Source organism: Staurois parvus, unplaced genomic scaffold, assembly GCF_062004578.1.
Source record: "Staurois parvus isolate SC_StPar_1 unplaced genomic scaffold, SC_StPar_1.0 ptg000525l, whole genome shotgun sequence".
Lineage (NCBI taxonomy): Eukaryota > Metazoa > Chordata > Amphibia > Anura > Ranidae > Staurois > Staurois parvus.
The window spans coordinates 1374568-1402540 of NW_028318321.1; the positions used below are offsets into that span (position 1 = coordinate 1374568).

The following is a 27973-nucleotide window of genomic DNA, read 5'->3' on the forward strand; positions in this document are numbered from 1 at the left end:
GGTAGTAAAGCTAAGTTGGCAATTGGATCGCCCGTGTTTTTGTTAGAATAAAAGTGTTTGATTTTGTACCTAAGTCTTTAATAAGAATGCTCTTTGCATTTTGCCATGTTTTTGTTATGGCATAATGTTTTTTTTTTTTTTAAGGTACTGAGATTTTCTTTTTTGAAGTCAGTAAAATTTGTATGCATTGCCACCTTATCTGCCTGTCTTCACATTAGACTAAACATGAGCTCCTGCTACCAGCCCTTCTGTGTTCACAAACACAGAGCTCCTCTGTCTCCTAACCAAAACAAAAGGAATGTAATTTCACTATTAACAACTGATCTGAGGCTTAAAGTATGTGCTTGGACATAAAAAAACAAACATATCAGTACATATCTGAATGTTTCATCCATTTAATATTGACACAAATATACCACCTTTGTTCACACCTCCTCCTTTTCTTATCAGTATAATTTAAGTGGGGGAGTTCTGTAGTTCAGCAGATGGGAACTCAGACAAGACTGGTAACACTGATTTGGATTTCAGTGCAGCTACTGTAACTCCATTGTCTTCAACAGTTTTTATAGTACTCGAAGCATTTTTAGAGACATAACACAATAAAATGTGCATGTATTACAGAGGTGTACTGAATCTTATTTTTATTTTGCCAACACATAAAGTTTGGCTCTATTCACACCTATGCAGTGACAGAGCCCATTAATTTCATTACTGCCCTATCCACAAGTAATGTACAAAAGAAGTGCCTGGCCCTGTGCCCATCTGGGGAAATTTCCCTTCACCTCCTGTCTTGGAAATGCAACCACAAGTGAGGGGTAATCTGAAATTATGTGAGTAGAGCTTGTCTGTTACCAGAAGACTAATGTAAGAACATGCATCAGCAGCTGTCAATGAAACAGGAAGCATTAAGAAAAGGTAAATGCATTCTGATAGCAGCTCAATCCCATGTGAATGATTTCATGCACTTGCTTTGCAAGAACAATCTCTTCTTCTGTAGCACTAGTCTGTATACCTTCACTAGTCCCTTGGTAACAAAGAAACCGTAATAATTTGAACAGTCACTACTTTTGTGCACTTTGTTGTGTTTGACAAATTCTTAAATCTCGAGTTTGTATATGCATGTTTTAAAATTACTACTTCTTTTTCAGATAACCAAAAAACAATGCTGTTGGAGTGGCGCTCTCAGGCTTGGATTCACTTCCAAAGATCCATCACGGATTAATCCTGACACATTACCCAAGTATGCCTGTCCTGACCTCGTCTCTCAAAGTGGATTCTGGGCCAAGGCATTACCTGAAGAGTTTGCGAATGAAGGAAACATCATAGCCTTCTGGGTAGATAAAAAGGGTCGAGTGTTTTATCGGGTTAATGATTCTGGAGCAATGCTGTTCTTCAGTGGAGTTCGGACTACAGAACCCCTCTGGGCTTTAATTGATGTTTATGGGCTCACACGAGGTGTGGAGCTACTAGGTAAGCATATTTTACTTTGCTGTAAGGCGTTTGCACTGTTAATTTCTTTCTTCATTAAAGTACACAGGAATTAGGTATTAACATGCAAATGGATTATCCTGCTGTCCCAGGAGGACATCTTTTCTTCATTGAGAAAGTTTTACAATTTTTACAAGTCATTTTCTCTCTTTTTTTCAAAACTTTTTTTCTTCAATCAAGACTTTATCTACATGCTGCTGAGCCAAGCTCTTTATGCAGCTATCTGGATTGGCATATTCTCAGCAATAGCTTTTGGAGACCCATATCCAGACTCTGCTGGACTGAAGCTTGAGGGGCCTGCCTGGAATGTGACCCTTGATCACTGGGCTTCCCAGACCTCAGAACGCTTTCCAGGTCAGACCTTTTAAAGGGATTGGTTGGATCCTGAACCTTCAGAAATCAGCTCTGGAACTGACTCATCACTTTAGAATATCTGGGTCTCATCCTAGACACAGCTAAAGCCAGAGTGTTTCTACAGGAGCTGCCCAATTTGTTGATTGTGCATGAGAGTTCTTAGCCTGATGGTAGCCTCCTTTGAGACAGTACCATTTGCTCAATTCCATTCTAGACCCCTAAAACATATTGTGGGTAAACTGGTTCAGTCTCTAAAAAAAGCCTACTTACCTGACACTGAACACTGGGTTATCATTGGCCTAGTGTTTCAGGAATTTGGAGTTATGGTCTTAAGGACAGGGTTCCACCTTCTCCTATCAGGGCACACTGTACTAGGCCTGTATGTGTTTCTTGGGAATTTTGACATCAAGTAATTGTTTCCTAGAGTCACAAGGCTGTCACCTGGGACTCTGTTCACACATTCTCCTAAGTTTTACCAGCTGGATGTCCAGTCCGCATGTGACAAGTTCCTTTAGGCAGATCTTTGAGATACACGCTGCCCTATTTCTATTTGTTTTATTATGTGGCCTGTTATTGTTGTCTTACTGTTGTTCATCCCTCAGTTGGACTGTTTTTGGTTGTCCAAATTGTTTCTGAATAACTGATTCCTGTGTCTCTTAATGGGTGAGAAAGAAAACAGGAATTTTGTACCATAAAATCTGTTTCTTAGGGTTTTTCTAAGGGATGCAGGTCACACTAATCTCTGTTTATGATCTACTCTTAATACTGCTTGTCTACAAAACTGAAGCATGATGGGTTACACCTGGCTGGCCAACAGCTTTTTGTTTGCTAGTGTCCAATCCCTCCTGAAGGTGGCAGAGACCCCAATGGTCTCTGAATAGGTCCCTGAAGGTACTCTTGTTCAATCAGTTCACTAGAATAAAAGGTATGTGTGACAGCCTAGAAACCTGAATATTAATTCTACTTCATTGTGTGGTGTCCCAACATACAGACTGATCATCCTTGATCTAGTGTTGCTCTATAACTTTATTTTTTTAATGTGAAGGTAATCTGGTCTATATATAGGCATAGTTGGTAAGGTTAGATGTCATCTAGGGATAGTCACTTGTGTATGGAGTGCAAACGAATCCTCAGTTTGATAAATATCCTCGTGTATAGAATAAGTGGAATGTAAGAGCCTGTCACACGGCTGCATCTGCCTGTATATGCAGCGATCATAAACCAATGGTTGTATATTTGGTCACTATCCTGAAATGAGGAATGAAGACTTTATTTTTTGGATCGGTGATAGAAGTGAAAATGCAGGTATTGGACAATGGTACAGTGACTCTGTTGAAAAAAACAAACTTTTTCTTTTATCAAAACATGAGAACTTTTTCCTTTCTATGTAATAGAGAGCTGAGACTGGAGCTTCTTTATGGCCTCTCCTGAACAGGTTCTAGCCTTAGAGAGGCTGAACTTTGACTCCTCTCCCGCTGGGCGCAGGCCAAATGTCCCATACTAATGGGAACGCAGGATTATGAAAAATCTATAGGTCTCTCAATTCTTTATAGCCTGACTGACATTTAAAAGAATTAGCAGCAAAAAATATGTGGTCTCTTTGAAAGGGACCCCAACATAATTTTAAAAGTTTTAGTACATAATTGAAAGGGCAACATTGCACAACTCCATATTCATATATGGTGCAATAACAACATATGCTTCACAAGAAATATATAATAGGAACATTACAAACGCTCACCTAGAAACATATGTGGTACACTTTTCAGTTATTTTTATAGGCACAAATGGAAATAAATGTACAATGTGCATTACTTCAGTTTTTCAGGGGGTGGTGCAGCGGTATTCTGTACAATCGTGGAATTGTGTAGAGACATGAAAAATCAACCATACAGTGTATTTTCTTAATTTTTTATTTTTTTAGAAAACACCATATTTGCTTATATTTATATGGTAGAGCAGCACACGACAATAAATAACAGGAAAAAGTGACAGACATCAAAACAACTGTCACTATATATTAGAGAAATTCAGTATGGCATAAACATTTGAAGCTTTGAATTTTGGGATTTCAACTTGCAACCTAGGCACTAAATATAATACTTAGTCCTAAACAAGTATCGTATCCCTTACTCACAGTTGGAAAAAAAACATTTTGGCCAGGTGAACAACATAGAGAATTTCCACGGTACATATGGTTAACATGTTCTATACTGATTTGTGTCCCCATTTTGAGCAATACATGAGACTGCTTATGCTTATTAGAATATAAGAATGCAAAATTATAATATTAAGGCATAGTTCACTTTTGGACTGTTTTAATAATTGACAAAGAGGAGGAGGCCTCTAACACACCTGTAACCAATGATACTGTTACTATCTGAGGCACTAGAGACCAAAGAAGACAAGTGACTCCTTATATTAAAAGCTGGGGGTCTTTTGTTCTGCTCATAATTCCAAGATGGGGTAGTGTTTTAATATTTTAACTTAAAGCTGTCATTGAGCAATGATCTGTACACACCAAATTGTGAATATTTAGGAGACACACCTAAAACACTATTTAAAACATGTTAAGATTAGGTCTGAGTGATAGATATCTATTGTATTTATAAATGTTGGCAGCTAATATTTATTTCTTCTTCAGGTTTGCCTAGATCACTGATCTTAGCCTACCTGATGTATATTTTTGCCGCCTCCAGTCTCTGTGTATTTTATATATATATATATATATATATATATATATATATATATATATATATATATATATACAGTGGGGATCGAAAGTTTGGGCACCCCAGCTAAAAATGTGTATTAATGTGCATAAAGAAGCCAAGGAAAGATGGAAAAATCTCCAAAAGGCACCAAATTACAGATTAGACATTCTTATAATATGTCAACAAAAGTTAGATTTTATTTCCATCATTTACACTTTCAAAATAACAGAAAACAAAAGAATGGCATCTGCAAAAGTTTGGGCCCCCTGCAGAATTTATAGCATGCACTGCCCCCTTTGCAAAGCTGAGACCTGCCAGTGTCATGGATTGTTCTCAATCATCGTCTGGGAAGACCAGGTGATGTCAATCTCAAAGGTTTTAAATGCCCAGACTCATCTGACCTTGCCCCAACAATCAGCACTATGGGTTCTTCTAAGCAGTTGTCTAGAAAACTGAAACTGAAAATAGTTGACGCTCACAAAGCTGCAGAAGGCTATAAGAAGATAGCAAAGCGTTTTCAGATGTCAATATCCTCTGTTCTGAATGTAATTAAGAAATGGCAGTCATCAGGAACAGTGGAAGTTAAAGCAAGATCTGGAAGACCAAGAAAAATATCAGACAGAACAGCTCACAGGATTGTGAGAAAAACAATTCAAAACCCACGTTTGACTGCACGATGCCTCCAGAAAGATCTGGCAGACACTGGAGTTGTGGTACACTATTCCACTATAAAGAGATACTTGTACAAATATGGTCTTCATGGAAGAGTCATCAGAAGAAAACCTCTTCTACGTCCTCACCACAAAAATCATCGTTTGAACTTTGCAAATGAACATATAGACAAGCCTGATGCATTTTGGAAACAAGTTCTGTGGACCGATGAGGTTAAAATTGTACTTTTTGGCCGGAATGAGCAAAGGTACGTTTGGAGAAGAAGGGGCACAGAATTTAATGAAAAGAACCTCTGTCCAACTGTTAAGCATGGGGTTGGATCAATCATGCTTTGGGGTTTTGTTGCAGCCAGTGGCACAGGGAACATCTCACGAGTAGAAGGAAAAATGGATTCAATAAAATTTCAGCAAATTTTGGATGGTAACTTGATGCCATCTGTGAAAAAGCTGAAGTTAAAGAGAGGATGGCTTCTACAAATGGATAATGAGCCTAAACACACCTCCAAATCCACGGGGGATTACATCAAGAGGCGTAAACTGAAGGTTTTGCCATGGCCTTCACAATCTCCTGACCTCAACATAATTGAAAATCTATGGATAGACCTTAAAAGAGCCGTGCGTGACAGACAGCCCAGAAATCTCAAAGAACTGGAAGACTTTTGTAAGGAAGAATGGGCAAAGATACCTCAAACAAGAATTGAAAGACTCTTAGCTGGCTACAAAAAGCGTTTACAAGCTGTGATACTTGCCAAAGGGGGCAGTACAAGATATTAACTCTGCAGGGTGCCCAAACTTTTGCAGACGCCATTTTTTTGTTTTCTGTTATTTTGAAAGTGTAACTGATGGAAATAAAATCTAACTTTTGTTGACATATTATAAGAATGTCTAGTCTGTAATTTGATGCCTTTTGGAGATTTTTCCATCTTTCCTTGGCTTCTTTATGCACATTAATACAAATTTTTAGCTGGGGTGCCCAAACTTTTCGATCCCCACTGTATATATATATATATATATATATATATATATATACATACATACATACATACATACATACATACATACATACACACACACCGTATCTCACAGAAGTGAGTACACCCCTCACATTTTTGTAAATATTTTATTATATCGTTTCATGTTACAACACTGAAGAAATGTCACTTTGCTACAATGTAAAGTAGTGAGTGTACAGCTTGTATAACAGTGTAAATTTGCTGTCCCATCAAAATAACTCAACACACAGCCAGGGGCGGACTGACAACTCATGGGGCCCCTGGGCAATAGGGGATAATGGGGCCCCATGTCCTTGCCCAAACTCAAAAAAGCCTATGAAAAAGGTACCAGGGGCATCTCATGGGGCCCCCTACTGACCCTGGGCCCTCGGGCAGTGCCCGAGTTTCCAAATGGTCAGTCCGCCCCTGCACACAGCAATTAATGTCTAAACCGCTGGCAACAAAAGTGGGTACACCTCTACGAAAAAAGTTCCAAATTGGGCCTAAAGTGTCAATATTTTCTGTGGCCACCATTATTTTCCATCACTGCCTTAACCCCCTTGGGCATGGAGTTCACTAAAATTCACAGGTTGCCACTGGAGTCCTCTTCCACCCTCCATGACGACATCATGGAGCTGGTGGATGTTAGAGACCTTGCGCTCCTCCACCTTCTATTGGAGGATGCCCCACAGATGCTCAATAGGGTTTAGGTTGGAGTGGAGACATGCTTGGCCAGTCCCTCACCTTTACCCTTAGCTTCTTTAGCAAGGCAGTGGTCATCTTGGAGGTGTGTTTGGGGTTGTTATCATGTAGGAATACTGCCCTGCGGCTCAGTCGCCGAAGGGAGGGGATCATGCTCTGCTTCAGTATGTCACAGTACATGTTGGCATTCATGGTTCTCTCAATGAACTGTAGCTCCCCAGTGCCGACAGCACTCACAGCCCCAGACCATGACACTCCCACCACCATGCTTGACTGTAGGTCTTTGTACTCCTCACCTGGTTGTCGCCACACACACTTGACACCATCTGAACCAAATAAGTTCATCTTGGTCTCATCAGATCACAGGACATGGTTCCAGTAATCCAGGTCCTTAGTCCGCTTGTCTTCAGCAAACTGTTTGCGGGCTTTCTTGTGCGGGCTTTCTTGTGCATCATCTTTAGAAGAGGCTTCCTTCTGGGAGGACAGCCATGCAGACCAATTTGATGCAGTGTGCGGCGTATGGTCTGAGCACTGACAGGCTGACCCCCCACCCCTTCAACCTCTGTGGCAGTGCTGGCAGCACTCATACGTCTATTTTCCAAAGACAACTTCTGCATATGACGCTGAGCACGTGCACTCAACTTCTTTGGTCAACCATGGCGTGGCCTGTTCTGAGTGGAACCTGTCCTGTTAAACCACTGTATGGTCTTGGCCACCATGCTGAAGCTCAGTTTCAGGGTCTTGGCAATCTTCTTATAGCCTAGGCAATCTTTATGTAGAACAACAATTCTTTTTTTGCATATCCTCAGAGAGTTCTTTGCCATGAGGTGCCATGTTGAACTTCCAGTGACCAGTATGAGAGAGAGTGAGCGATAAGACCATATTTAACACACCTGCTCCCCATTCACGCCTGAGACCTTGGAACACTAACGAGTCACATGACACCGGGGAGGGAAAGTGGCTAATTGGGCCCAATTTGGACATTTTCACTTAGGGGTGTGCTCACTTTTGTTGCCAGTGTTTTAGACATTAATGGCTGTGTGTTGAGTTATTTTGAGGGGACAGCAAATTTACACCATTATACAAGCTGTACACTCACTACGTCACATTGTAGCAAAGTGTCATTTCTTCAGTGTTGTCACATGAAAAGATAGAATAAAATATTTACAAAAATATAAGGGGTGTACTCACTTCTGTGAGATACTGTATATATGCTCCCTGTGCACTGTGGCCTCCTCTTGTCATGTGTAACATGTAGCATAGATTAGATTTTGGGTTACTTAGAAATTATTTTAAAAGGATTGTACCATACAAATAGGATACCTGCCTGTAGCACCATTTAGAGAAGAGCACAAATTATTAAAGAACTACGCTTTGTAACATGACATCAAGACACTGGCTTTTTAATTAATGAAAATACTTTTTTGGTTGGATTGCCTGGCTAACCTGGTCCACACAGTTCTATTACATGTATGCCATTGAGCACTAAATTACAACACTATTGGTTTACCTTGCACATCCTATTGCTGATATTATTATTATTATACAGGATTTATATAGCGCCAACAGTTTGCACAGAGCTTTACAAATGAAGGTAGACATTACAGTTACAATACAATTTGGTACAAGAGGAAACAGAGGGCCCTGCTGGTTAGAGCTTACAATCTAGGAGGAAGGGTTGAGTGATACAAAAGGTAATAGCTGTGGGTGGATGAGCTGATGGAGGAAATAAATGGCAGTTTACTAGGTAAAAGCAGGATAGGCTTCTTTAAAGAGAGAGGTTTTCAGGGATCGTCTAAAGGTGAATAGATTAGGAGATAGCCAGACAGATTGGGGTAGGGAGTTCCATAGGATGGGAGAAGCTTGGGAGAAGTCCTGGAGGCAAGCATGGGAGGAGGTGACATGGGAACTAGAGAGCAGAAGGTCTATGGAGGATTGAAGAGAGCGGTTTGTTTGATATTTTGAGACCAGGCTGGTAATGCTTCCTACTGAATATATCTCTCTCATCTTGCATTGATTACATGTTTTGTCTTTAGAATAGACACAAGGCCCATGGTATTTGTGCTTATTGAAACAGCTATTCAGTGACTGCACCTACTTGGATGGTTGAGCAGCCAACATGAGATGTACAGGACAGAACCAATACTATGCTGCAGTAGGAGTTTCAACTTTCCTCAGTCTGCTATTATTGAAGTGCACTGTGCTGGTTTCTGGCCATATAGTAGAGGTAAAGTGATTACAGATAGTGGTTCTAGGAAAATTATGAACCAACCTAGAACACTGTCTGTGCACACTGTAACAGATGAAATAGCAGGTCATTAGCAGCCAGCTAACAGATTTCAGTGTGGAAACATCTGCAGCCAGAAATATCCAACATTATACTTTCCTGGTTATGATTTGCCTGCATCTAATGTTCCAGTTACACATAAACAACTCTGAAGATTTTATTGACTGGAATGTTTACAGTAAAAATGTCAGACATATTGCTCAAGAAAACTTACATATTGTTACCAGGGGGGATTTAGAATTCTTATTTTTGGTCAAATGAACCAACGTTGTCTCTTCCCACTGGCTCACTGTGACAATTTAAAGGAGTTTTTTAGGGGGAACTAAAATTCCACTCCTGATAAAGTGTGGCTTTCTCTGCTCATGTACTTCTCTATGGTGAAAGGCTAGAAACTAGATTTAATTTTTTTTTTTTATAATCATAGTCATTTTTTATTAAGCTCTTGCTAAATACAACTTTCTTAAATCCAAGAACAATTTGTAAACATATCCAAGAAAAATTTACCAAATGGAAGATCTCGGCAGCAAATATACAGTAACATATTACATAGGTAGCAAAGATCAAACTGAGTATTACAAGAACTCAGTGTCAGTAAATGTATAAATAACTTTTCAAAACAGGTTGGGCAAATCAATATATAGGCTTAAGCCCAGAGAGCCATCTGGGTCTCAACGAGACAAATTCTGACACCTTGAATCATATGGATGTATGATAAAACCTAAAACAAAAAGAGGGAAAGAACAAAATAAAAGGCGGGGGGATAAAATAATCAGCAAAGATAAAGATAGCAAGAAAAGAAAAAAGGGAGGACAAAGAGAGGCATATCGAATATTCTCATATAGTTTTCATGTAGTGTAGTGGTTCAGTTTAAAGTAGGCCTCTGAATCATAATTAATAAAGCTATATGTAGATCGACCCCATTCCAGGAATCATCAGAGACAAATCAATCTGTGGAAACATTTAAAAGTTATAACAGAATAAAAAGGGCGTGAACCCGTTAGCTGTGTGTAGAGTATAGAATACAGAGTAGAATACAGTGCAGAAGATAAGCCAAGGAAACCACATTTTGTGGAATTTTTCAGTAGATTCTTTAGCAATCGCTTCTGTGTTTTCCACTAAATGTAGCCATTCAGCAATTGTAGGAGTTTGGGTAGATTTCCAGTATCTCGGAATTAAAGTCTTTAAAATTCATGTTTTTGGTTTGTAACATCATATGTGATAAGAAACATACACAGAGCCATAGCTCTGCTGAAGATTGGCCTCTTCTATACATGGACATCCTGGGTGCTGGCCATTACAGTCCATCTCCACTCTCCATTAAGACTATGTAAAAAATATAAGCATTCCATTTGGCTACTCTTGCAGTATTTTTATTAATCAATAAATTGACTGCATAGAGTAATGTCTGCACCCAAAAGTTCCCTATCCTAGTGAGTAAGCCAGGTGTGGTGAAATGTGTCAAGAAAGGTTGGTCTTTGGGTGGAGACATTACCGTATGCAGTCAATTTATTGAGTATTAAAAAATACTGCTAAGTGGAGTCTCATATTTTTTCATAATCATAGGTCATAAACCAAACTAATTTAGTATTAAAGTTAGATATTTATTTCCACATTGAATTTCAATTATTTCTACTCTTATTAATCTGAAAAATGTGAAGTTTGAAAGTGTACTTTTTTTAAAGAATCACACATTTACGTCTTTGAATTTAGTGACAAATATTTACTATGCCCTATGACACTTGCTGTAACAGAGCCTGCCTTCTGAAGTACAAAGGTGCTGAGAGGAGGATTTTTAGGAGGCTGAATCAGTACAGGAATCACAGGTTGCAGGCAGCAAGGTACCATGGGTTATGTAGTCCTCAGAAACTGAAGTTAAACCAAAAGTGCTAGCAGAGGAGAAGCTGCAAAAGCATGCAGGGGATCTAGGAAGTTATTGAAGGAGATGGTCTGCAGATAGGCAGCACTCATTCATTATAAAATGAAAAAGTATGCTGTGACTTGAGATGTCCCTTTTAAACAGCAAACTAAAAAAAGAGTTTATGGACAATGGGCAGTAATAGAAGAATGTACAGTATAAAGTAATTTACAGTGTATGTATACTCATGATCAAGTAATCCTATTTGCTCTTTTTTGAGCTCTTAAATATACTTTTGTGTGCAAAAGATACCTGCTGATCCTGCCAGGAATCTAGTGCTTTTCAGGGAACGCGTTGACTTTAGCTGTTATACGGTTGTGGCATAAACGAGGCATAATTACTCTTTTATCCTCCGATCCCTTTCCCTTATCACCACTTTTTGATAACCCCACTCTTCCTCAGGGGTTGGGCTCTTCCATTATTGAACCCTTCACACGGGCTTCCTGGCCCATGGCTCGGGACTTTATCTGCCCCCAATCAGGTCTTCCGCTGCTTCAGGGTGGGTCTAGGGATTGGTTAACCACTCTACACCTATCCTCCTTTTGCAAGCACTTGCACTCTTCCTCCAACATTCTCCAATGCTCTTCACTCTGAACTCCCTCCCTACACTAAGGAGTGGGCTCGAGACCTAGGTAAGGACATTTCAGGGGAATATTGGTCCACGTCGTTCCACTTTACTCATAAATTGTTTATTTCTTGCTACTCACAAGAAAATAATTTTAAGTTTCTTTCTTGATGGTACAGGGATCCCCTCTCCCTACACAAAATCTTTCCTTCTACACCTGATCTTTGTTGACGCTGTAATAGAGCTGTTGGTACACAGCTCCACATCTGGTGGGATTGTGATCAAATACAACCCTTCTGGCGACAAGTCTTTACTGTATATAACCGAGTCTACGGTGAGTCCTTGGCCCCTTCGTTGGAAATTGCCCTTCTATCTATATTACCGGCTCACGGGCAGCACAGAAGAAAAGTCTAATGCACTTCTTTCTGCCTGCAGCCCGCCAATTGATGCCTCTCTTTTGGAAAATGGCTACCCCCCTCCTTTCCCGATGTGGGTCTCCGTGCTTATTGATACCATGCGTATGGAGGAAATGCTGGCGTTTGCCAATGATACCTATGATAAACATAAGTTGCTGTGGTTGAGCTGGCTTCATTTCTCCTCCTCTGCGACTCTCCGAGATATGTGTTCCCCTGTTGCACTCTAGTTGAGCCTTGCTCCCACGACTAATTTTCATTTTGGCTTATCTGCCGAATTGACCCTGCGGTCCGTGCCGAGATGCAGGCAGCGGGGTCGCTTAGGTGAGATTCGGTTGAGGAACCACCCTACTGTGGCTTTCTAATGTCCCCATCTCCCAACCCCCTCTCTTCTCCTCTTTTGCTTTCCTTTCTGCTGGCTTTGTTCTCCCCCCCCTTCTTTTTTTTTTTTCTTTTTCTTTCTTTTTTTTTTTTTTAGTTTACATTTTTGGTTGTATGGAGTTCTCTCATATTGTTTCAGACATCTCGCCCGGGGATACCCCCCTGATACTTTACTATGTTATACCTCCGTAATATTATTATACAGTATTTATAAAGCGCCAATAGTTCGCTCAGCGCTGTACATTACAAAGGGGGACAGAACATGTGACAGAACAATAACAATACAATGCAAAACATGAGGGGATCGAGGGCCCTGCTCTTTCGAGCTTACAATCTAGGAGGGAGGGGATGGTGGCACAGGAGGAGATAGCTGTGGGGGATGGAGTGGTAGGAAGAGTGGAGGAGGTCGGCAAGTTAGCAGGGGGTGGGGTAGGCTTCCCTGAAGAGATGGGTTTTCAGGGTTCGCCTAAAGGAGAGGAGAGTAGGTGATAATCTGATGGGTTGGGGCAGGGAGTTCCAGAGGATGGGTGACACCCTGGAGAAGTCCTGGAGGCGGGCATGGGAGGAGGAGACCAGGGAACTAGAGAGAAGGAGGTCTTGTGAGGAGCGGAGAGTACGTTTTGGGTGGTACTTGGATATTAGGTCAGTGATGTAGTTCGGGGCAGTGTGGTGGACGGCTTTGTACGTCAGTGTTAGGATTTTAAATTTGATCCGTTGCGCAATCGGAAGCCAGTGGAGGGATTGACACGGGGGTGGCGGAGATGGAGCTGTTGGAAAGGTGAATGAGTCTGGCAGCCGTATTCAGGATCGACTGAAGTGGGGATAGCCAGCGGGGATAGCCAGCGGCAAGGCAGGCCAGTGAGGAGGGAGTTGCAGTAGTCGAGTCGTGATATGATGAGGTAGTGGATGAGCTGTTTAGTGGTTTCTGAGGTTAGGAACGTGTGTATTTTGGCGATATTGCGGAGGTGGAGTCTGCACGAGTTTGTTAAAGATTGGCCTTGGGGCTGGAAGGATAGGTTGGAGTCCAGAATGTCACCAAGTACTCTGGCCTGCGGGGCGGGTTTGATGGTGGCGTTGTTGGATGTGATGGAGAAGTCAATGGGGGGTGGTGTCCGGGCTGGGGGGGGAAGACAAGAAACTCAGTTTTGGAGAGGTTCAGTTTAAGGAAGTGGAGCGACATCCAGTCAGATATGTCGCTCAGTAGGTGTGTGATTCGGGTGGAGACTGAGGTGGGGGGTTGAGAGATAGATTTGTGTTTCGTCGGCATAGAGGTGGTAGTTGAAGCCATGAGAGTGTATGAGTTGGCCAAGGGAGGAGGAGTAGATGGAGAAGAGAAGGGGCCCGAGGACGGAGCCTTGAGGGACCCCAACAGAGAGGGGGAGTGAGGAGGAGGAGGTGGTAGCATTATAGGTAACGCTGAAAGAGCATTGTGACAGGTAGGATGAGAGCCAGGAGAGAGCAGAATCTCTGAGGCTGAGGGAGTGTAGTTTTTTGAGGAGGAGGGGGTGGTCGACTGTGTCGAAGGCCGCAGAGAGGTCAAGGAGTAGGAGCACTGAATAGTGGCCATTAGCTTTGCTGGTTAGCAGGTCATTGGAGAGTTTGTGTAAAGCAGTTTCGGTGGAGTGTAGGGGATGGAAGCCGGACTGTAGGGGATTGAGGAGGTTGTTGTCGTTGAGGTGAGAGCTTAGGTGGGTGTAGACTAGGCGCTCGAGGAGTTTGGATGTAAATGGGAGCAGGGAGATGGGTCTGAGGTTGTTCGGGTCATTGGGGTCCAGGGAGGGCTTTTTAAGTATAGGGGTGAAGTGTGCATGTTTCAGAGGGGAGGGGAAAGTGCCGGAGGAGAGGGAGAGATTAAAGATGTGGGTGAGGGAGCGTAGGATGGAGGGGGAGGGAGGTCGTAGGAGTTGTGAGGGGATAGGGTCGAGGGGGCAGGTGGTGAGGCGGGCATCAGAGAGGATGTTGGAGACTTCCTCGATGGTAGTAAAGTCAAAGGTGTGAAGTGTTGGGGGGGCTTCAGTATGAGGAATGTAGGGTGGGGTGGAAGTGGAGGTCAGAGCAGTGGTGGGGCCGTAGGAGAGGGGTGATGAGGGGGTAGCTGAGTGAGGGGGAACGGGGTTGGAGGGAGTTTGAGCAGCAACGAAGTCCCTCCAACGTGCACAATTGATGGCTGACTGAATACTTTTTGGCCCCACTGTATCCCAGGAGGCACAGAGATTCATTCAAAAAAGAGGGGGGTGGGCCTAGCACCACATCATCAGGAGAAGTGCTGGCTGAACCATGAAGGGCCAGCATGCCTCTCGATGATGTGATCTCACAATTGGCACGGCAGTGCGGGACCATGGGGTGGCAAAAGACAAGAGAATCTCAGTGGAATGTATGACAGTCAAGTACTCTGAAAAATTACTTTCCTCTACACTTTGCTTGTGACTCTCGCTCATAATCAATCCTTTCTGCTTGACTGTGATGAACTTTTACATTTGTTATGGTGGATTACAAAAAGGCTTAGTTAGGGCACGTCATCTAAACAATTTTAGTGGCTTGAAGGACTTTGCCTCCATTCAGTCATCCTACAAAGCCCTATATCCGTTATTCTGATATTTACAAATTGACAATTTTGTACATTCTACTCCATTTTCTCTCACTCCTTTTGAGAGTGTTTGCATTAATGATCCACTAGCTAAGGGTACTGTTTCCCCAGGACTAAGAGGTTTTTAGATATGTGTTCATCAACTCATCTACACAGTACTAGGGAAGAACATATGCAAAAAACTTTTTGAACTCTCTTGAATCTAAAGCCTTCCAGATGCATTAAAAAACATTTATAGCTGTGACACAAATCCTCATAAACACCTGGCATTCAAGCTCTTCTAACATCACTCAAGTCAAACATAAGATGAGCTGATATCTAATCAACGGAAAACTTTTGGCCATATTACAGTTCTGACAACAAATGTAAAGCCCTTACACTCCCACACAGTACTGCATATTAGGCTGATTTCACCAAGCTAACACACCAGGATAAACATTTTTTTTCGAAGTGACAGTTATTTTCAGCTTGTCCATTGAAATTTTAAGAAAAGTAGTCATGTGGCTGAAGATAAAATTTCCTATTCTCATGGTAAGGCTTTGTAATTTGAGTCTTTTTGTATTAAACTGTCTGAGTGTTGTACAAAAAAATTGTTTGAAGACTAATGTTGCTAGTGGTTGAAGGGATTGGTATTTTTAGGTAAATGTATCACTACTAAGCTGATCAAAGATATCCAAGCTTTCATTTAGTTTACATCACCTCACAGGGAGTATTTGGTAAGATTGTTTGCCTGACTTACAATCCACTATTCTGGTATCAGGTAAAGGATTGTTTGCTTAGGATAAGACAGTTTGGTTCCAAATAATCAGAGCTCTAAATGTATGGCACCCTTTAGACTGTAGAAGCACTGATTAAACAGTAACTCACTTCTAAGGTGGGTAAAGAGTGTAAATTTTAAACAGAGCATATATAAACAGTAAGGCTGCTAGCGTCCCAAGAGTGTGACTAAAATTACTTGGTAAAGATATATTGACGTTAAAGTGTTTCTCTTTCTATATGTTTACAGAGTAGTCCACAGGAAATCTTTGAATGTTTAGTGTGTGTGCTTCATACCAATACTTGGCATGCAGTTCTATCTGGCATTTTTATTGCAGAGTATTACTTGTTGATAGACGGCATTAAATGGAAAGAGGAGAACCAAGATTGTGAAAGGTCTGATATCAGTTCCATCATGTTCTGAAAACATTTTTTGTTTTAGGTATTGCAATAAGATCCATGGTAGCAGATTAACAAGAGTCAAAAGGCAATGGACAAGTCCGTACAAAGTGTTCAAATTAAATGTACCATAGCAGTAATTTGTGTTATTTTCATTTGTTATGCCAAAACAATGGTCAGTTAACAAATAAACAACTTGTGGCTCTGGTTAAATGAATGTTCAAGGTAATAAGGATCTCTGGTTTCTTTAAGAGAGAAAAAAAACACAACAATAAAAAACAATTTGACAAATCTAAACATAAAGCATTCAGTGATATCAAATAAATTGTTTTTACTGCAACAGTGAACTATTTGAAAAGCTGCCATTTGATAAATAGAGGAATAAGGAAAGTTCTTTAATTAGTGTAGGTTTCCCCTTTTATGATACACAAATATGGTACAGCTTGTATAATGTAATGCGCATGTATTCGCAATGTATGCAAACTAAAACACTCTGCTCTACTGTTAGACAGGGCCAATTCAGTTGGCTGGTAAGTGTGCTGGGATATCCTTTGTTTGCTATGTGCATTCCCCTTCCATGTGCACCTTGCTGCTAAGGCTGGTTATAGGTTGGAACAGTTGACTTTTTTGTACATATTAGTATAGTGTCTTGTATAAAAATAACTTCTACACAAGGAAGGATCTATATGATTCAATTCTTTTTGGCTAATGTACTTTTTCATTACCCCTCAACCTGTAGACATTTTTATTATTTCCCTTTATGCTCATCATATCTAAATCTTTCCTATCAAGTCATAATCACTTCCTTTTTTATGCTTTTACTATTCCAATGGGAGATGTACCTATTGCAGCATTTATCTAAAATAATTTCAACCAATTAACCACTTCAAAACTGGGTACTTTTACCCCCTTCTTGCCCAGGCCAATTTACAGCTTTCAGCACTGTTGCACTTTGAATAACAATTGTGTTAATTGTTAATATGAAATTGTTGTTTTTTTTTAGTCAGAGCTTTTTTTTGTGGCATTTAATCACCACTGGGTATTTACATTTTTGCTAGTTTTTCTTTCTGTTTATAAAATTTTGCAAATAAGTAATTTTTCTTCTTCACTGATGTGTGCTGATGATGCAGCACTGATGCGTACTAATAGGCACTGATGAGGAGGGAATGATGAGGCTGCACTGATGGACACTAATATGCTGCACTGATAACTAGGGCATGGATGACAACAAGGGTTTCTTCACAAAGTACCAAGTCATGTTTTGCTTGGGGATCAAATAATTATTATACTCACTGAACTGCAGCTCAATTTATAACAATTGTATCCATGTGTGGTTTCTGGATTTTTGGTTGATATTCTGTCTTTGTCATTTAAAATACACCTATGATAACAATTATAGACCTTTAATTTCTTTGTAAGTGGGCAAACTTACAAAATCTGCAGGGGATCAAATATTTATTTTCCCCAATGTATATAGGACTGTATAATTTTTTTCACTTTTATTGGTTGAACTAGATGAACGTGTCTTTTTTTCAGTAAGACTAACTATGTAACTTACATTTTAAGATAGTCTCTGACGGCATTGATTGCCCATCAGAGCACCTCATAGAAGAGAATGCTGTTATTTCAAAATTAATTTTAAAAACTGATGTCAACAGAAACTGATTTACAGTCTGCAATGCCAAATACAATGTTCTGGCAGACAGTCAGATAGATGGCTTAGTGGTTAAACCTTTTGAGATTAAAGTTGATGACAGTTGGTTTTTGGAGTAGATCTTGGAGAAATATTTACTTGCTCTTGTTAATTGCAAATAAAACAGCCTGTTTTCATAAATAGTGTCCTCAGAAGAGGAGACTCTATTGGCACAGGTTTGGAGCACACACAAGACACCAAGGAATTATGTATGTTATTAAATTAGAACCCCAGTAAAAAATGAGTAGCCTATGAAAAGATAACAATCTGTGTTTGCTGCAATACTCACCTTCAATTCAGAATTGTTCCCCAGAGTACTTTTTTTCTGCCACTAGATGTCCTACTAAATGAATGACAGCCAGCATCATTCAACCCACTTCCTCTGGCTGTCATGGACCCACCTCCAGTCTGCAATTGGACACTGCAGGAGAAGTAGCAGAATGAGGACATCATCAGACACTCTCCTTCCCTCATTAGCATGTCAGTACATGAACTAATGAGCTTTTGTGCTGCTTTTTCCTCTCCCGCCCTGAGCTTTGCTGCACGGTGACTGCAAGAGTCTGTAACCAAGTCAAATTCATTTATGTAATAATAGTGCTTGATTCATGAAGCTCAACACCAAATTCCTATACCAGCTTTTAGGTGGGGGATGGGCAGGAAAGAGAATTTTTGCTCTGGAAACAAGCATGGTGGAAAAACTCTGAGTGCAATAGCACGACCTATGATCACAAAGATTTATCTGTTGGGTAATAACCCATATTTACTGTCTAATTGTCTTTGGGGATGATTGACTTGGCTATCATTTGTTAGTGTACATGCAACTTTTAATTCCATTATCTTAAAAGTGCTTCCAAAGGGATGTTTTATTTATATATTGCAAACCTGTGTGTGTATATAAACATATTGTATAGTATGTATAATGTGGTGTTCTAAATGCCAGATTAACTAATGTACTACTGATGCAGTTTAAGTGTATGTGAAGAATATTTCTTTATGCTTCCAAAATGTTGCTCACCTCGCTGTATTTGCTGTTCTTCTGTGTCCCTAAGGCCCATCAATGATTTCTATTGTCTGGTGACACCAGTTCTTTAACAAGTGCATGGCTGTCACCCAGGGGTGCTCATTCCCACTTCGAAACTTCATGTCACCAAGCTGATGCATATCTGACCAGCTTTACACCCACATGATTTCTATGCACAGCCTCTGTCTTACTTAAACATGCCTTCTGAGCTTTTCAAAATCCACCTCCACATCTGTGTTGCTGCTTCTCCTACTGCAAAGATGCTATGATTGCTGGGATATGTAGATTGAGCGGCCATGTGGTGCAGGGAATTTTAAAAGGGCCCTGAGCACAGTTGTAAAGAGTGGAAAGGTTTTACCTTGCACAGAGGTAGATTTGAGATATAAAAATTCTATATATTTGCTTTTGAATTATTGATTGTTAGGTGGTTCCGCGATAGGGTGAATTAGCTGCAATATTTGTTTTTTTACGTACAGTTTAACTTTTTGGCCCATACAATATGCATCAATCCATTAAAAAGGTTAATAAGTTACTACTGTCCAACCATGGTTGGGAGGCAATACGCCTGCTGCTAGAAGACATTTAGTGGGTAGATGCAATGAACAGATGTCACACTCAGATACATCATGACAATTACTCATTAATCATACTTCATTGCTTGTGTATGTCATGGTACATCTGAGATAAGCGATTAAATTGTTGGTCACACTTAGCTTGAATATGGTTTTATTCATATGATACAGGAACTTGGTGTTCTGTTTATACATCCATGCCAGTGAACAAATTAGACCGGCTGTCTCTGTCAATAAGTATTAACTCCAAAACAACACAAGATAGTATTGTTTTAAAAGGAGGAGCAGTTGGATATTTTGCAAACCACAGCAGTAGAAATAAAATTGGGACTGGTTGTTGTTGGGCTATGCAGACAGTTTTTATGGCAGGTGCTTTGATAAATGAGGCCATTAGTCACTGCTGGTGAAATTAATTGATAGGTCTTCACATGTTCCACACATCAGAAGTCAGAACCCCTGATCTTCTTCAGGGTGTGATTTTATTGATACTTACATTGCATTCCCTGGACAATACATTTTAATGTCATGTGAGATACATTAAACAAATTATACTATGCCTTATCCTTTCCAGAATTCAGTTCACACCTGTGTGGTCAGGACTGTGAAAGGAGCAGATGCTGCAGGCCTGTATATTATAGACTGAACACAAGGCAGAAGTGGAAGGAAGGGATGGAAGGCTCAAGCTCATGATATATGTGCATAGCCATGGAAACAGGTGTCCAATTGTGTTTCATGGTCACAAAGGTGCAGGGAGCCTGTCTCTTAGAAACCACTCAAATGCCAACAAAAGGTGCATGTTTATCTTCATGGTCAGCAGCCATGGTGCTTTTGTCTTCTTGTTTCAGAGATTGTGTGTGAGCAGAACAGATGGTTTCAGAGTACAGAGTTCATTTCTATTTCATTGATTAACCTTCTTTAAACAATATTTTAATGATACAAATATTCATCACACTAAGGGATTATGCACAAGGTTGTAGAGGCCAGGAACTGCATCAGTTGAAGATGAAATGTATGCTGTTAATTGCTGCATGTCACATGCATCTATATACATCAGGTTTCATAGATGTATGCACTTATATTTTTTGTAGCTATGGAGGAGTTTCATTTTCACTTTCATTTTAAAGCAAAAGTGTTCATTCATAGCCGTGTTGCTTACACTACAAGTAAATAGATGCAGAGCAGGTGACTCACACACATATACATCAGTCAGCCATAACATTATGACCACTGATAAAGTGAATGGCATTGATTATCCTATCACAATGGCATCTGGGTGGGGTATATTAGGCAGCAAGTGAACATGTTGTCCCTGTAATTGATGTTTTGAAAGCAGAAAAATATGGGCAAGTGTAAGGATTTGAGAGACTTTGACAAGGGCCAAATTGTAATGACTAGATGATTGAGGCAGAGCAACTCCAAAACTGCAGCTCTTGTGGTATGTTCCTGGGCCTGCGGTGGTCCGGACCCACCAAGAGTGATCCAAGGAAGAAAACTGGCGAATCCCCTGACAAGGTCATGGGCAACCAAGGCTCATTAAGGCAGGTGGGGAGTGAAGGCTGGGCTGTGTAATCTGGTCAAATAGAACTACTGTGGCTCAAATTATTGAAAATGTTAATGCTGGTTATGATAGGTGTCAGTATACATATCACCTGCAATGGGAATGTGAGCATCAGAACTGAACTACAGGGCAATTGAAGAATGTGACCTGGTCTGATAAATCATGTTTTCTTTTACAACATGTGGATGGCTGGCTGCATGTGTGTCACTTACCTGAGAAAGAGATGGTACCAGGATGCAGAAGAAGGCAGGCCTAAGGGAGGCTTAAAGAATCTGCTGATAGTTTGGTACCAGATATCATGGCATACCTTCAGAGGTCTAGTGAAGTCCATGCCTGTACAGGTCAGGGCTGTTTTGGTGGCAGAAGGGGGACCTGCTCAATATTAGGTGGGTGGTCATAAAGTTATGGCTGATCTGTGTATATGGTATCATTTAATACCAATAGAGGCATTTTCTCCTGTTATGCATAAGACCATGGGGAAGCAGAAAACATTCCCTTGCCTACGTCCTTTGAAGTTTGCTGCAGTGATCATTAAAATTGTTAACGTACTGCTTGCCTTCAGATGCTATATAAGACAATGTTTCAGGCTGTACCCGTACAGTTATAGTGTCACATCAGAACAGCAAGCAGTTGGGTACTTCCTATATTTAATATCTTTTATATATGTCACACAGCTAGGGAGGTTATTTCAATGTAATTTTGTAATCTATAGGTAAATATATTAACTGATCACAAAGTACACCCTTGGTAAATCATGTTAGTCTATATTATAGTTTAAATCTATTTTTAACAGCAATTAAGAGTAGTGTCCAGATTTGTGAGACACTCCAATCCCATCTGATTGTTTTTGACAGCCTTGCAGATTGAGACAGGCGGCTTTCTTCATCTGTCAGGATTGTGTTTTTTCCAAGACAGAATAGCATTGGTGCCTTCTCAGCTGAGGAAAGCTGATTTATTCTAAGCAGACAGCTGACCATAGCCTGAACTGTATGTCCCAAAAATATTTATTTTTTTATTTTAAATAAAACTATTCAGATTTGGATAGTTGTGGCTGTTTTAGTAACCGCAAAATGTAGAATTTGAACATTTATTAAGCACTATAGATACTTTAGGAGTCTTGCACAAACCTGAAATATATATTATATATATATATGTGTAAAACTATTTACACCTGAATTAATTCACTTACCTGCCTTACAAGATCTAATTCCTCAAAAAGCTGTTTTTTTAATTTCTGAGTCACAAAAAGAAAGTCATAAAAAATAAAATTGTGGCTACATTAAAAAATTCAACCACTGCTCTTGGACTAGTGGTGGTCAACATAGTAGATAATAGTGGGTCCCAAGTACGACTCCTGAATTACCAAAAGGGTGCATATAATATTTAGTGAATGTAAGGCTTTCACAGGCCATGCATCAGGAGATGGCCAAAGACAATGGGCATGCTGGAAGAGATGGGAAGAGGCTACAAACATGCTGTAAGTAGTTGTTGGAGACTGGGGACATGCTTCAAGAGACTGTAATAGACTGGAGACACATTACACAAGATTGCTAGAGATCACTGCTATTACAGTCACATTTGTGCTTACTACAGCACCTTAAAAACAACTTATGCCACAATAGTAAAATACATTATAAAAGATAAGAAGGAAAACATAAAAAGAGAAAAGGTATACATCACAAAAAATAGTGTGAAATAAACTATTAGAAGTGAGTCTAAAGAATATTTTTCCTTCACTGGTTTGAGTAAGCCCTGGAGGCTGCACAAAAAGTGACAAAGGGCAATAGGTTGGGCACCAGGGTATTAAACAGAGAGCAAGTCAGTCAAACTGCTAGACATGTTGCAGCACCAAGGTTATAAAGTCTGAGTCAAATAGGAATAAATCAAGCATGCTATACATACGATCAAACATAGATTAAATACTCACAATAAATCAATTAATAATTAAAAAAATATATGCAAACATTTATGGCTACTTCAGTGCAAAAAGTCTAAATAATCATGTTATGTATAATAAGGCAACTAAATCAACAGTCCTTGATTTCTCAACATGCCCAAGCATCTTCCACAGCTTGAAGGTGATTATAAACCATAATTTCCACAAACTTCAAGGTTGGGAGTTCTAGCAATGAAACACCCGACACCCAAGGTAAGGTGGAAAGCTTACGGGACCATATACAGGTTCCTACAGCCACCTCCTTCCTTTACTGCATTACTGATTCCACAAACATCAACCTTGTTTAGGTTCATTCTAGCTGGGGATTCATTGAAGTACAATAACTTTACAAAGCATACCTAACAGTACATTTGTTGATACACTGAAAAAGTTTACACAGTTGTGCTGGGCAAAAGACATTTAAGAATCAACTAATTTTACATCCCACACCCACATCAAAAATACATTTTCACACTGCTAAAAAATGAAACCCAAAAACTTAACTGATCATATTTAGAAACACATGTACACACACATAGAATTAATTGATCACACCAAATGGACAATGGTTTTACCCAAAGAACTAATCCTAACCTTGACCTAACCACCATTGATCTCAACATCCATAAAAAGAGAAACATTGAAGATTTAAGATTACACTGTAATATTGCCTCCCTGCTAAAGGCCTCATGTTGAGTTCCACATTAAACAGACAATATTTAATTGACCGTGTGCCATACCTACCCCTTGTCTGCTTAGTTTCTAGTGCTAGAGGCCAGAATCTAGTTTCACATTTCAGTTAAAAGATAGCCCAGTTTCTGAAAAATCTAGAACTCAAATTTCAACTTTCTTGTAAAAGTAATTCCCAGACACAAACTGCTGTGAAAGTTGACTAAGAGTAACATTTAGGCCCCATTCAGGCCATTGCAGGAAACCTATCAGGGGGTTTCCTGTGCTAAGTTGTGGGTGAAAATTCCCATTGAAAGTAATGTGAGGATGAAAACTCCCGAAGCTATTCACAGCCAATCACATATAATTGCTTTTTCGGAGATTACCTGTGAATGATTAGCACTGGATGCAGACAGTCCACATTCAGGGCCAATCATTCACAGGTAATCGCTGCAAAATATCAGCTGTGGATAGCTGCAGATGTCAGCATTGCATTGCTTTCACTGGGGCTTCCCGTTTGCAGTCAATCACAGGGAAACCCCGCTCGATCTTCCACAGTTGACCACAAACAGCCTCTTTCACAAGTGTGAATGGGGCTTTAGGCTTCACGATTCACAATGTAGAAGTATTTGTACTTCAAGAACTCTGCTAATCTGGGATCTTTAGGAATGGAAATATACAGTATACAGGTATTCAATAGCTTAATTGCTGACCCATTGCACAAAAAGGTTAGCATCAAAGTGCATCAATACTACAAACATTTTTTAGTTTTGGGTACAATGGCAAAGCTTCGTAACCTATGTCTGGTTTAACTGCTATCTGGGGCTGCCTGAGGACAATATTTGACTAGACAGGAAGTAAGGAAAAACATCTGCAACAGGGAAACCGGAAACAAAGAAAAAATCTGGCAGTGGTTCTAGCATTCCCCTACTAAATTTTAAAATATCGTTTTTACTTCTGTTGAGTAGCTTGTGGGATTTTTCCTCACTTCCTGTCTTAAGGACAACTCTTTTAACAGACAAGAAGTGAAGAAATCTCTGCAACAGTATATGTTATATTTACACTTGAACAAATTAAAATACATGTCACAAAGCTGAGAGATTGGTTTTTACTGCCAGGAAATTCTGAGAGATCTGGTCTGGATGGATGTACTATTCTTCTGAAATAAGTGATGATACCTAGATCATTTTGTTTGTCATGTACAGTAGAAGCGCTTGGACACAATTGCCTCTCTTTGCCTCTAGAATGATATCACAAGGCACTCCAATTTCAGTCTTTTTGGCCAGATAGATTACCTCTTACAGGCCCACTTTCACTGACCGAGAGAACTGGATTTTTTTTTCTATTATCAAAGGAAAACTGGTCCAAAATAGTAAAAAAAAAAAATCTATTTTTTTTATTTAGCTGTGTGTTTCTTTTTACCACCATAACCTACCACCAAAGAACAGCCCAAAATAAATTCTCCAGTGCTTGAAAATCGTAGCGATACCATATATGTTTGTTATTTGTTGGTTATACCTGTAGTACAGCCCAGAAAAAAATAGTGTGCATTTTGTTTTGTTTTTTATTTATTTATTTTTTTACCTAAAACACACTGACATTAACTGACACTGATACCAATTTAAAAAAAAATTAAAAATCCTGAACTTTGACCCTGACCCATACACTAACCCTGGCACTGAACTAGATCAAATAGGAAAAAAGATCTGCACAACCGCCACTGCACTAAACTCTTCCTCTTTATTGAAATGACCACAAAAAATTACATAAAAAATACAATAGGTTGAAAAAAAGCCTTACCCATAACATAATGTAGCATGAACCAGATCAAACCTTGATCTAGGTATTTTTTCTTTATTTTTTTAATATTTATTGATATATATATATATTTTTTTTTTTTACAGTTTTTTTTTCTCCTCCAAGGAGCAAAAAAACAAGGGGAGTGGGCTTCACAGTGACTGATCACTGTGATAGCCAATCAGAGGCTATCACAGTGATCATGTGACTCGGAATCTGGAGTCTTGGGTCCCGATCTTTAGAACGGGACCCAGGGCTCTCAGTGACACCCCGATCTTTGTGCTGGGAGCGAGCCCTGCGTCGCAATCCCAGCACAAAGACAGTCACGCAAATATGTGGCCTCATGGAAAAAAGTCCAGTTCTGTGAGGCTGCATATTTGTGTTATTGTCAGTGCCAAGCGGTTAATCTGGCATTATTGATACATATATTCTCATATTTTATATGGTTGACCCCTCTGTATACAAGCAATGTTCGTTGTAAATACCAGCTAATTACTGTTTGTTTTTCTTCTTACTGTGTCCATTACGTATCTTGATACACTAATTACTGTGAATACCTGAGTGATAATCTCTGTTAACATGTAGCACCCTCTATACTGCTTATTTTATTTACTCCGGCGTTATTGTCATGGACAGGCTTTTATGCCTTATTTATTGTGCTTTGAAATGAATGACACAATTCTTGTGTTGTAAAACTTATTTGTATTATTTTTTCTTTTCTATGTCTCAATCAAATTTGATTACACAAAAAAATTCACATCACAAACTTAATATATTTGGCAAGCATGGCATACCCTTTATGTACACCATGTGTTTGCCAAGAGATTGGGATCGGAACAGCGAATTCTCTCCATGGCAAGGCTTGAGTATTTCACAAGGGAGCACTCGCCACATGTTTCTGTAGCACAGTAACTCCATTAAGCTGAAAACTGGCCATACAGTACAGAAAAAAAATCTTATTCCTCCATCCACAATATGGATCTATAAGCCAATCTGCAGTGGTATCTACAATATTCTGAGAGCTGGCCATGGTGGCTGTCAGAATACCTGAACAGCAGCTGCATCTGATTGGATGCAGATATTGTTCTGCAATTTGTTTCGCCTTGCTCCTTCAACCTTTCAATCAAAGGATGTTGGGTAGGAGCCTGGTGATAGGGCCACCCATAAAGAACATTTTGGCTAGTTCATCCTAGCTGAAATTTTCTCAGTGTATGCCCAGCTTTAGCTCAACACACAGTACAAACAAGCACTCCGTGAAAAGTGTCACATGACTGTGGTTTTGCATTTATTGGATACTTCACATAGCTCCTTCCTTTATTTAATACTTTGGCCTAATTTAAAGAAAACTGCTATTGACCACACCACCAGGTTTTATGCACGAGTCTCAGATGACATCCTATGGTTTCATTAGGGAAATTCCAGTGATCAAGCTCTAATTTTACTACACTTACATTTTTCAAAGTTGTCATGTGTGGAGTGACTGGTGTGCAAAGTGTGCTGAGCCTTCTGGCTCAACAAGAACAAGTCCTCAAAGTCTTCATTCTGTGTGAAAACTCTAGCATGAATAATTTTATGATTACAATTGTGGTTTTGTTTTATGTACAGATAGTGAGATCATCTCTGCAGATTGTGTACGGCCAAGATCATTTACTGCAATACCTCGGCCATCTCTAAGAAGAGAAGCAGACGATACCCGCTTGTCTGTCAGCCTGTGCGACCTGAACTTGCAAGAAGAAAACTTTCAGTCCATGTCCACCATGTGCCCTATCCCACAAAACTCACTCAACTCTCAACATTCCCACCTGCTCCCATCTCAACTGGAGAGTGATCTACGATTCCATCAGCTCAGAGGGGCTCACATCAAAACATTGGATGATCAAACTGTGGCCAGGCTGGAGCATGCTCGAGAGGAGCGAACTTTAGTGTTCACCAACAGACCACTTCGAATTAATGAAACCATATTTGTCAAGATAAACAAATCCAACTCTTCACGGTCTGGGACTTTGTCTTATGGTGTGACATCTTGTGATCCCAGCACTTTGAGACCAAGTGACCTTCCTTATAATCCAGAGTCTTTGGTTGACAGAAAGGAGTTCTGGGCTGTATGTAGGGTTCTGGTTCCTCTTCAGAGTGGGGACATCTTGGGGTTTGTGATAAATACAGAAGGTGAACTACATTTAAGTCACAATGGCAGTAGCAGTGGAATGCAAGTCTGTGTGGACTGTTCTCAACCTTTGTGGATGTTTTTCGGTCTTCATGGGGCCATTATGCAAATACGCATATTGGGTAAGGATTTCAATTTTGTACTTTGTATGCAATGTTTATAACAGAATCAAAATAATACCCTAAATACATGCTTAAATTTCCTTATTCATACAGAAAGTGACTATGTCTAAAGCCAGCCATACATGGGTCAAATTCCAAAAGAATTTTCGTTTGAAAATCTTTTCTAAGAATTTTCCACCATTAGTGGGCAACAGCAATGGCCAATTTTCGAGCGACC

General features: G+C 40.0%; 1 protein-coding gene across 2 annotated transcripts in view; it reads left to right on the forward strand.

The window, feature by feature from the left end:
- Nucleotides 1–27973, forward strand: part of NEURL1 (neuralized E3 ubiquitin protein ligase 1) — a 311929-nt gene that overhangs the window by 262755 nt on the left and 21201 nt on the right. For both annotated transcript variants that reach the window (XM_089690257.1, XM_089690258.1), the window contains exons 3-4: nt 1149–1470; nt 27076–27756. In XM_089690257.1, the coding sequence (XP_089546383.1) occupies nt 1149–1470; nt 27076–27756 (1003 nt within the window). The remainder of the gene's footprint in view (nt 1–1148; nt 1471–27075; nt 27757–27973) is intronic.